General features: G+C 36.0%; 1 protein-coding gene across 1 annotated transcript; it reads left to right on the forward strand.

The window, feature by feature from the left end:
• The first annotated feature begins 4586 nt into the window (after nt 1-4586).
• LOC139979562 (neuromedin-U receptor 2-like) lies at nt 4587-9991 on the forward strand. The gene has a single exon (XM_071990500.1). The coding sequence runs from the start codon at nt 6036-6038 to the stop codon at nt 7158-7160; it is 1125 nt and encodes a 374-aa protein (XP_071846601.1). The 5' UTR covers nt 4587-6035; the 3' UTR covers nt 7161-9991.
• The last annotated feature ends 2506 nt before the right edge of the window (nt 9992-12497 follow it).

Consider the following 12497-nt stretch of genomic DNA (forward strand, 5'->3'; position numbering starts at 1 on the left):
GAAAGAAGTTTAGGTTCTGGCAGTTACTTCAAGTAATTTTGTGCGAGGAGTAACGGAGGGATCGGAAGGGTCGGGACGGGACGGGACAGGAATATAACATGAAAATACATGAGGATGTATAATGAAATCACCTTTGCATCATGATTCCGGTCAGAAACGTTCTGTGATATAAAACTGAATATATTTCATCCGGCTAGGGACATAACGACTCTGCACGGCAAACAGAGAGAAAATCATTGATCGTTGGCCTATTAGAAGTAGTGTAGTAAAACTCCCAAGCTATACTATTTACTCGTATGAATAACATATGCAAAATATTAATTAGGGTAAAGCGATCCTTTCAACAAGGTCTCTCACATAATCAGGCGCGTAGCCAGGAATTTGCCAAGGGAGGGGCGAAATTGTAGATTCGGCATTGCAAACTATCTAAGCGTAGCGCCACCATGATTGGCGCGAAGCGTACAAGAAAATTTTGGCTGAAAATGCCTCCCAGATCGCTGGAAATGGCACTTCCTAGGCCTTGTTAGTTGCATTGTAATATTGTGACGAGCCCGGCTCCTCCGATAGTGATACTTTATCGGGACTCGCGATAGAAAGGTACTGGGATATCTTGATGCCGTATTTATGCTTCTTCAGGAGATGTCTCGAACGGGCGAAAACAATGAGTTCACAGAAAAACAATTTGACGAGATAGGATTTGATTATTGATTCGGTATAATTTCTTCTCTGTCGATTCTCTTTACAAACAAAACTAAATTACAATGATTTGACTTGACTTGACTCCGTCAATTAAACAATTAGGAGTGATGAAATAGTAACGAAGCAATGACGAACTGATCACGGAGCGCTGACGGAGTGAAGTGAAGTGATAAAACTTTCGGCCTCCTTTTCCTTTTAAACCTTACTTCCATAAAATCCCACTGCGCACAATCAGTAGGCAGCCAATGACCTGACCATCCTGTATTAACCTAACGATATAAAAATAAGTGCACTGGCACTGATCTGCCCTGATTGGTTGGGAGTTTGGAAGTCCATCCCCTTTCTTATGGAAACTTCCATACCACGTGAGAGAACCTTCTCGAATGTTCCACAGACATAATGGAATCTATTTTGGGAAAAGGCCCTGTACCAAGATTCAATAAGATAGTTAAAAACTTCTCGTGGGAAAACTGAATCCATGACCTAGATAAATACATAAGAGGCCTGTAAGGTGTCTCGATGGAGTGTTTCGGTAACATCAAAGAGATGGTATCACTATTTCATAACAGCATCTTAGCATTTTCTCTTTTGAAAATACTAGCGATATCATAAAAACATTTAATAAAAATTTAAAAATATGCTCAAGGGGGGGGGGGCGGCTGCCCCTTCGCCCCCCCCCCCCTTGGCTACGCGCCTGCACATAATTATCTGGATACAATATTACAGAATTGAAAAGGCAATGGCACTTCTATCATGGTGAGACAAACAAATGTTTGAGGAATATCAAAAGGTTAAAACCAATTGCTTTCTCCAGTGGTTCTGATGTTGACGTACACTAAAGATGTTTAGGAGGCTCAAGTAGCAGTTTTTATGAAGGTAGGCTCACCAAAGTGCGTTACGGGGGACACATAAAAGAAAACATTAAAACACCGTCAGCATTGCACAGATAAATGAATGAGAGGCAGTCTAAGAAATATAAGAATGAAACGACAAAAAAAAAGAACGGGTTACCATCATGTAAACACCAAATGACAAGAGATAATGGCAAATTACCGCTAAAGGAGCTATTAAGCAGACATTTATTCGTCATTTACCGAAGTTTAAATATACTATTTATCAGCCTTGACAGTAGCCATGCATTGTTTTCGTAGAATTTCCAATTACAATTCTTTATTAACTTGCTTTGACTTCGTTCCTCAGAACCGTGTATTTTTTAGAAAGTGGTTGAAGGAAGGCACATTTTGAGAAAAATATAAATATATATTCATACACATAGACACACAGACATATATATATATGTAGGCCTATATATATATATTTGTTTATATACATATATATATGTTTATATATATATATATATATATATATAATATATAATATATATATATATATAATATATATATATATACACGGTGTATATATATATATATATATATATATATATATACACGGTGTATATATATATATATATATATATATATATATATATATATATACGGTATATATATATATATATATATATATATATATCTTTTATATATTTTATATTTTTTTTCTTATATATATTTTTTACATTCATATATATTTGAAAGGAACAACATATTCACATGAGGTGGGTTCGGCGCAGTCTTTAAAGTATTCGGTTTAATCAGAATTCCTACAGTTCGCCATCACTTTGGTAATCAATTTCGTAGAAACACCTCCTTGATATATAACTGTAGCTGCCTGGTATAACTGCTTATACTGTTGTATATGAGTCACCCTGTTTGATTATGTTTGGACATTATTTACCATTTTCCTTTAACAGTATAAGAACTTGCTTCTATCTAAAAACAAAATAAGGGTGAGTCATATCATACGACTAACTAATTCCCTCAAAACATCTAAATAACGGAAGGTTAGACTCGAGTTTCTTTTTGTTTGACATTTTGACTACCATATCAGCCTTTTGATGCCGATATATTGCACTAACCATGCGGTATAGAATAGACTTAGTTTTGATGTGATGTAGACCGTTAGAATAAACATCGCTACCAGTCCAGGTTGAATTTATACCATTTCGTTTAATATTATGCACGGGGGTGGGGGGGGGTGGGATCTTTTATACATCTCAGGCTCATCGATTAAGGGGATTGTTGACTACATATTCTAACACAAAGACCATTAGGCATTTCCCGTAGTTGCAACACAATCCTCAGTAGGCCTATAGAAGCAACATAAGACATTTTATGTTGCCTCAAATAACACGTTTACAATGCATTACTAATTGTTCATTAAAGCTTTCGTATTTAGATCCTCCTGCAAGCAGGAACTCGCGAAGAAGCCTCGTTGGCTTATCAAAGCCACAAGTTGACCGAAGTCAGTCTCTTAAATTGATATTTAACGTCCATGATTATGAATTGTCAATTGTCAACAACTCTGTAACTGGACGACACACATAAATCTTGGAGTGACTCGAACCGTTTGCGAACCTTTTTATTTTATATGAAATTAAAAGAACATGTTTTGGCCAATTATTAGAATTAAAAACAAGCAAAACAATGGATCGACGTAAGCAGTGAAGACTATACTGTCATCATCAATTGAGCCTTAACGGCACATTCAAGATATTTAGCCTGCATTCAGTAAAGTTGATTATCTTGAAATCAGAATAGATATAGGAGCCAACAAAAATACTAGCTCTCCATTTTGTCTTTGTTGTTGTTGTTGGACTATGTTGTATCACGACTTTGTCGAACGTCATCCTTGTAATAACACAAAACAAAATGAAGAATAACGTCTCGCATCAAGGTCAAGGTTTCACACGATTTTGCAACAGATAACCCTATACCATTGGTAACTTATTGCCATATATCCTTTTAAGGCTTGTCTTTAACGGGATATTCAGGTGGACGAAATTGATTTGCTTTATAAACGTGCTGGGAAGTTTCTGTATCATTAGGGTCATGACCATGCACATCCTCATACCATATATACCCAACTTATATTTTTGCTTTTCTGTCAAATAAGTCCGAGTGGTATTTTGTGAATGCATCAGCAGAGTGAGTGTCGTCACGACAATTGGCAATTCAGCTGAAAATTTTTTGTTTTACTTCATAATATGTTTACTTACCTGTTCATATAGAGGACAAAAATATCTCTCAATAAAATCATTTGCAGTTGGATGAAAGTCTGAATACAGATAGATTTGACAGCTAATCGTTAAACATTCCAAATGTTTTAGTTTTCAAACATAAAGCTAACGTATTACAATATGAAAGTAAAGCTTTAGAAGACCCTTTACCGTTATTACATCAAACACCAACTACTATGATCTGCTCCAGGGAAGAATAGATCGTGCAAGCATTTCACAATTCAAAGTATACGTTTTTTTTTTTCAATCAACAGCACCTCATTTTAGATACAATATACTGAGGTGGGTTTTTTTTCCATAAAACTGTATGAAGTACTTTTAGTTTTCCATATAAGGAATATCCCTTAAGTTTAGAACTTCTCGGGGTCTTAGATTGTGCAAGCACGCCATCGTCTTACAATGCAACACAACAATTGAAACGATATTTGTTTGAGGAAATTGTTCTCACTGTGCACCTGTTTCAATAATCTAACAATCCCGCTGCAACTTTTCAACCGTTGCCCAAAATGAAGAGGTAACTATAGTAACAATTCTCGGCTCGAGTGCTTTAGGCTGTAATAGCCTTCACGACGACACTGTCTCCCGATTCCGTGTGAACACAATACAATGTTGTGAATAATTATTACGTCACTTCATGAAAGCTCCTATGATTGGTTCAACTTCAGAACCAGGGAATTTCCTATTTAAATAATGTACAGTACCATGGTATATACTCTGTCCATCATTTAAGAGGAAAATATTACTGCAAAAATCAGATCTCTTTATAGTGTGCAACAGAATATATAGATATATATATACCGCTATATCTATATACACACACGCTCACGTATATACATACATATTAGCACTTGGGCAACCTTGGCGAGGAGAAGTCTATTCATTTGATGACAGGCAGTCGCTGGAAAAAGAAGCTATAATCTGTTTTTACTTTTGCTCCTTTCGCCACAGATTCTAGGCAAAACTTGTGTAATCAGGCACGTTTTTACAACGACTGCAGAAACCGTGTTTGGACGAGAAAAAAATAAATTTAATTAGAGAATTTTCGTCACTTTCATTTCGACCACAGGAAAGAATTAAGTATTCTTCGCCTCTTTCTTTTGGAAAGTGTGTAGGAATTGTTGGAGTTGTTAAGGGGATTTTAAATGGCAAGTATACCTTCAGGGTAAATTGGGGGTTATTTTTGGGTTGTCTTCTGTGTTCGCATAGATAGACGGCCGCAGACTCGTTATACTGTTTGAAATAAACCGGCCGTGGAGGATTTCACAAATAGACAGCTTATATATGCTTGACTCATTCCAACAGGACGGGCTTTTTGAATTTGGAATAAATTCTGTATTCGTATGATTTTTTTGATATTTAAATCAACGAACCAGCGAGGAACAGCAGTGTTTAGCATCACTATACTAGGCAGGGGATTTAACTGCATTTATAATTGTTTAATACTGTAATTAATCAACTCCTTGTGACTTTGACAATTTTTTGGTATATATACGGAAAGATTATTCAAAATGGATATTGCAGCGTTATTACGTAAGTCGAAGTTGTCAAAATGCTAAGATTTGTGTTTCTTTGGCAAAAAATAAAATCTTTACATACATCAAAAGCATAATACATCACTTATATGTGATTGAATGCCAAAAGCAACTACTGATCGACTCGAATGTACCACTGCAGATTTTTTTTTGGAGGGGATCAGATCAAGTATCGGAGATTTTTGTTTATTTGATTGTCTAACTTTGCATTCATCTTGCATGGATGTATACAAAACTTATGACGTGTTTTCTTCAAGAATGATACTTGATCTATAGTTGGATTCATGAAACATGAGAATCGTATACCAAAATAGAATTTACCGTGATTTTAATAGATAGACGTGTGCGGTAATGATGTCTACATTGATTACATAACAGAAACCTGTTTACTGCTTGCGTGTGAAATTGGACATCTGGATTTGTTTTTCTCCCTTTTCTTCAGTCTGTTTCGCAATTTCAAACTTAACAATAATATAACTCTTAACAACAATCATATATAAAGATGACAAATCAACATGGATTTTTCATTAATGAGTTCGGTAAAGACATTCTTTTCTTGATTTTTCGTTGAATGGATATATTGTATAGTATAGGGTATTGAAAAACGGAAAGACGTATATTTCCAGGATAAATAAATAAATGAACTTTAATGCTTAACAAAGAGAATCAAGATGGACTCACTCTACAATTTCGATAGCGATTGTGAAGGCGGGGGTATGAATATCTCCGACGAAGAAGCGAAAGAGCTCCTTCTATACAGTAATGGTATGGTGTTTTACACACAGTGTATTTTACCTATTTTACTGTTATTGGGATTCTTGGATAATGCTGCCTTCGTTTATGTAGTCACCAAACAATCGTCTATGAAAACGGCGACGAACCGTTATCTCGTAAACCTTGCGATCGCAGATATAGTATTTCTGCTTTCGGCGATAGGGGAAAAATTATGGAAATTTGCCAATTCGCCCCTCGTGGATGACGACATACCCATCGGACCAGTGGGCTGCGTCGTTCTGCCCTTTCTCGTGGATACCGCTTATTTCGCATCGCTGTTTTTCGTCACTCTCGTGTCTGCGGAAATCTTCTTCGCCGTCTGTTATCCTAAAGGGAAAAGCTTATTCCAACATAGGACGTGGTCTCTATGGTTAACAGTTCTGGCTTGGCTGTTGTCCGGTATCACGGCCGGTCTAATAGCGCCGTCTAATACAGGGTTGGAGTATCTCTGTTTCACGTGGTCGGGATCTGAACTGACTAAATCTTTACCAGAAGTCTTGGCTATGTGTGGTAGAGAACTACCGTGGTTGAGGACTCTGATGCACGTGGTCCAGATAGTGCCATTCTTCATAACGTTATTCCTGAATGCGTTCCTATACGTCAAGATTGTGATTGGTCTCAATCGATCGATAATTCGCCTTCGGTCACACACTTCCGTCAAACGAGACGGCGACACACACCTACGGAACCAGATCGCGAGAATGTTAGTCGTTAACGGCGTAATCTTCTTCTTACTTCTCGCACCGTTTGAGATTCTGTCTTTACTGGAAGCTGTCAATGTTTACCTTAGTACTAGTCACGAGGTCCTCACCTCGACCATAACGAGAGGGCTGATGTACCTCAATTCAGTTGTGAATCCGATCATTTATACAGCGATGAGTCAACGTTATCGGGAAGCGTTTAAAAATGCTTTTACTCCAACGCCAAAGTGCAGGCTACTTGGATCGTTGCCCAACAGGGGTGGACAACCAAGTTCTACACAGACGTATTTTAAAATGAGTCAAACAACAACGAAAATATAACCTTTTTTCTTTTGGAGGGAGATTATACGCCTTTTTTAATTTATAAAGACGCTAAGTATCACATAATGTAGGAGTCTATTCACAGAAATGACTCAGATTATATGCATGCAGCCGTAATACACATGGAAGGCTGCTTTATTGCTTTTGAAAATGGCTTCCAGCCTCCTCCCCACCCCCTCCTCCCCCCAAAAAACAGAAATAAAAAGGAGGGGGAAAAGAACTTAAAATATATCAGCATTGCTGTTACAACTACAATCGTAATGTACCATACGTTTACTTCAGAGCCTAATCAAATTCCAAACACCAATGTCATTGAATGTTCGTCTTCTTTTTCTTGTATTTGTTAGCAATACCCTGGGCATGTTTGCTATTCTATGAATTATTATAAACATCTCTAGAAATTCGATTGATTTTATTCACATACCGATGCGAATGATGTCAATTGAGTGATTGTTTGACACTGCAGAATATATCATATATACTAGCCTGTTGAGTCAATAATCACGGATATAGAATATTGTCTTTCTTTAACAACATATAGCTTGGGATAGGGGAATAGATTAATCAAATATCGCTTTATGATATATGTCTCTGGGTGTATTTGAGCTATGAGTGCATAATAAAGACCTACATTCGGAATGAGTTATTTGTGTTTACGGGATGATTTCCATTTTCAACAAAATGCAGCTTCATGTAAATATTTACCCTAAAATGTGAATATAACTAAATATAAGTATAAATATAAGTTAACAGTTTTTGTTTTGTTTATCATTGAAGGCAATTCGACACCGATATTATTATCAATATGCTACAAATCGTTACAAATCTTACAGCGTGTACCATATAATGAATTGCTGCTCATGAAAAAGTTTAAAAAAAAAACTTCAAATATATATACCATAATTTTTCAACCATTCAGATTGACTATGACGTCATGAGTGACCTCACATTTACATGAAACGTGTTTTTCTTCACAGTTATTAAATCATGTGGCATCTGCCGATAAATCATATCGTCTACGTTCTATCAGTAATACGTAAATATTTTGATTTCTCCAGCTCACTATATGTCACGTGACAATGATTTGCGCCTCCAAAAATGTTGAGCTGCGCGATTCTGTAAGTATAGTATGAAACGTTGAAATTTGTGTATTGTTGACAGTTCCATCTGTACAACATTGACCATATACACCTTCCCTTTGTTCTGAGGGGATCAGGGACGACGGAGGCAGGGAGGTACGGATGTGGGGGGGGTTATTGGTAAAATCTTCCCCCATATTTGTGAAATAACTCGAAAGCGACTTTTATTTATATATATATATATATATATATATATATATATATATATATATATATATATATATATATATATATTGAAATCCCAGTAAATTCCAACAAGTTCCCCTTTTTGCTATAGAGAATTCTCTTTTTCTTATTTTTGTAACGTAAAAGTTCCATTGTCCATAGTGGTGAGAAATTATGAAAACTGTAACTAGAAAGTGCCGTTTTGTTAACATATAAAAGTGATTAAAAAGGGTAGTATGTTGAATACCATTCGATAACTGAAAATTGTGATACAGAATGCATATATAGAGGGTCCATTTCGTCTTTCGTTATGAGTTGATTTTGTGATATTGTTCCCACAAATCAAAACAAATTCACACCACCCACTGAACCTTCAAAGTTTTAGGTCCAACCTTCATTATATTATCATAACAAAACATTATTTGGTTAAACTCTTAAAAATAAAATCTGTCTCAGCGCGACGGGTAAACATTCTTCCAATATCAATTTTGCATGTTAATTTGTCAAGTTATAACTATCACCAACAAATATACTGAATAAAAATAGCGACCAGTTCATCACGTTGACTAAGGTAACAGTGGCTATTAATGATTCTTTAGTTCAACGCTATTATTGTTTTAACATTTGCCACACACTGAAGTTTAAAACGTTGCTAAGAAATGAAAACATCTTTTGTACGGTTTCCGTTAAATTAACAGGCTTATCTAATGGTATAGCCTTTGCAGTGTGTTCAAATGTCGTGTCATGATGTATATTAAGTTAGTGTAATGAATTGAAAACTCCAGAACAGTTAAAAGCCTCCTGAGAGACTGGAATGTTTTTCACCACATATGAATATATATATATATATATATATATATATATATATATATATAGCGGGAGGCCCGTGGTTCGAATCCCGGTGGAGGCTGAAAGTTTTTTCACTGTTCTTGATTTTCCAACTCATTACGATTTTCATTTATATATATTCATTTGCCTTTGTCGTTTACCTCCATTGCATTAACATAAAGTCTGTTCAAAGTATCTCTTTCGAGATCCGGCTTTAGGAATCACAAATGATTTTCGAGTTGGATAGCATCATGTTTGATCTCTAGAGTAGGGCAAAATATGTCACCAAAAACAGAACTAGTATTGTTCGATATAGGTGACAAACGCCTACAGTGGAATTACGATCTTCCTTACCGGTTTCGAACCTCTGGACATACAATCAGCGTCCATAGCCTAGTGGTTAGGGTGTCCGCGTACAGAGCGGGAGGCCCGTGGTTCGAATCCCGGTGGAGGCTGAAAGTTTTTTCACTGTTCTTGATTTTCCAACTCATTACGATTTCCATTTATATATATATATAGATATATATATATATATAAATATTATATGTATTTATTCTTATTTAATAAATTGATATCACTTGATATGCTAGTAGGCCCTACAACTTTGCTGATAAATCATTTCACATACATATATATCTGCATGCCCATCAACGCACTTGTGGCACAAAGCATGGAATATATATTATTAAAGAAAGAAATTATCTGTTGTTCTCATGTCTGTTATGAGTACATTACGATGGGAAACGTGTCGATGAGACGATTTTTTTTTTATAGCTCATTGGAATTATTAAAACAGCGTTCATTATATTTATAAGTTGATCACATTTTGTAATGTTCTATCAACGTTGGCCTTCATATATATATCATATTTATATAAATAACTAAATAAATATTCAAGTACAATTTCACTCGGTATGAGAACAAGGTTATAGGTAAACGTGTACACTTAATATTGCACATATATCTATACACATATCTACTAGTATGGCTACTAGTACTAGTGAGGGTACAAATCCACGAGTGAGGGTAATGTTCTAGCAAAATGACCCTCACTCGTGGATTTGTACCCTCACTGGTAGCCATGAAATGTGTATAGATATAAGTGCAATCTTAAGTGTACTCGTTTACCTATAACCTTGTACTCATTGTCATACCGAGTGAAGTTGTACTTGAATAGTCGTACTCAAGGATGGTGTTGTACTCGTTCTGCCATGGTCTGTATTGTATGCTTCAATGCTAGAAATCCAAAATCCCATTCCAAGAGCAAAATCCAAACTGCATGGATCACGAGGTTACGGTGTGACCCCCCTCCATTCCCCCCTCCCCCATCCCCCTTAGTTCGTTCAAATATACTTACGACGATATTTAAATATTTTTGGATAGTGACGGTTTGTTATCGATTTCGTTTTTTTGTTTTTCTTCAAGTATAAGATCTTTCGGATAAAATGGGTAACAAGGGACAACAATGGTGTAATGATTTAATATTTTCGACAAATAGTGCAAAAGAAACAAACGATTTTTTCCGGAAATTTATTAGAAAACCTCCGACTAAAATTGCGTAAAAGTCAAATATTTTTATTCCATTACACGTGTTGAGTCATACAGAAAGCAACCTATTCCCACCCACGGACCCCCCCCCCCCTATACGGAAGCAAACGGAAGCAATAAAGTAATGTTCACCGGCTCTTAACACATTAACTATCACCAATGACCTCAGCAATTTCCATTTTCAAAGCCAGAGATATCACTCTCAGACTTGTAAAAACTGACCCTCTTGATAGCGAAAGTGTTTTCGAGCCTTATAGCTGTTCGGCTTTTACGGACCCAATTCTTCAAGGAGCCCTACCACCCCATAGTAACTAATTGTCTATTTAAGACAAAAAGAGCAAATAGATGAAGGCAAAAATGAACGTCAAACATGTTGAGTGCAAGGTAACTATGCTATAATAATATATAGGCCTAGTACCGTTTTCAAAGTTGTAGACGACGACACAGCTTTTTGAACAAAATTAAAAGATTTATCATTCAATTAATGAACGCACTTTGTATTTGCCAGAAGGAGGGGACACTGGGGGGGGGGGGGGCGGAGGCAGTGGACGAGGGGTTAGTGCAGAGGTGACACTTGTAGGATATTAAACATTCAACAATTAAATGTGGCATAAATTGATAAAGCTGATAATATAAATTAATCGATATTTTAAAAACCGGAATCCACCTTTCCATTTAACGGCCTACATAGTAATTCGCAAATAATAATAAATAGTAAAAAAAAATAGTAATAATTTAATACATGTGTGTGCGACGAACAGAATAGGAGACTCTCAGCGCATGCGTACCTGATTTCATGTCAACCATGATGATTTTATGGAATATATCTGTCGCTATACGGACAAGATTGCAGACCATTTGTCCAGGTACAGGTTCAACGGTGCCGCAATGCAGCTTCAACACTGTACGAATATGGGATCTGTGATGTATGCTATGTGTCGTGAATAATGACTGCGATGACGTCATGCCTCTTTTGGCGACTTCTTCCGTCACACCTGTCCGTCATCTATACACAAAGGAAACCAAATAAAAATGGTTTTACATGAACCTATAGTTTGATTATCGATCACTGAACTACATATCGTCGAACATGTGCATAGCACGCATTCTAATACAATTATGAGAATACGTTATAGTCTACACAAAAAATAATGACACTTCTACCAGTAATGACATGTCGAATTACTCATGCTATAATCATATAAATGATACACTTCGTTCTTATAGTGATTATAAACATACGTATGTGTGGTTACACGAATATTAAAGATGTATCTACCATGCATATGCAGATGTCTCGTCCAATGAAGCGTTGATAAATGATTAAAAGAAAAGGAGCCAGGTGCAAGCTGATAGATGGGAAATTAATCACATTCAATCTTTCTCTCATGTTTACAAAATGATGGTGGCAAAATGCTCTTCAAATGTTTAAATTTGCCTTGAACATTTGATTAAAACTATATTTTTGTTATAAAATATATCTTCCAGGAAATGGAAATGGAAAGTGAACAATCGCAAGTGATCAATAAAACGGTACCGTAGCTAATGAATATGCAGTTTGTGAAACAAAAATATGAACAATAAGTTTTTTTTATTATGAACTATTGGAAACTGTGAGATAAAACCGGGTAGGTTAAGTAATAATAACGTAAAACGT

This window comes from Apostichopus japonicus, chromosome 14 (genome assembly GCF_037975245.1).
Source record: "Apostichopus japonicus isolate 1M-3 chromosome 14, ASM3797524v1, whole genome shotgun sequence".
Lineage (NCBI taxonomy): Eukaryota > Metazoa > Echinodermata > Holothuroidea > Aspidochirotida > Stichopodidae > Apostichopus > Apostichopus japonicus.

Bases quoted from the DNA above. Each gene is read 5' to 3' on its own strand.
- LOC139979562 (XM_071990500.1), top strand. From the start codon at position 6,036: ATGGACTCACTCTACAATTTCGATAGCGATTGTGAAGGCGGGGGTATG.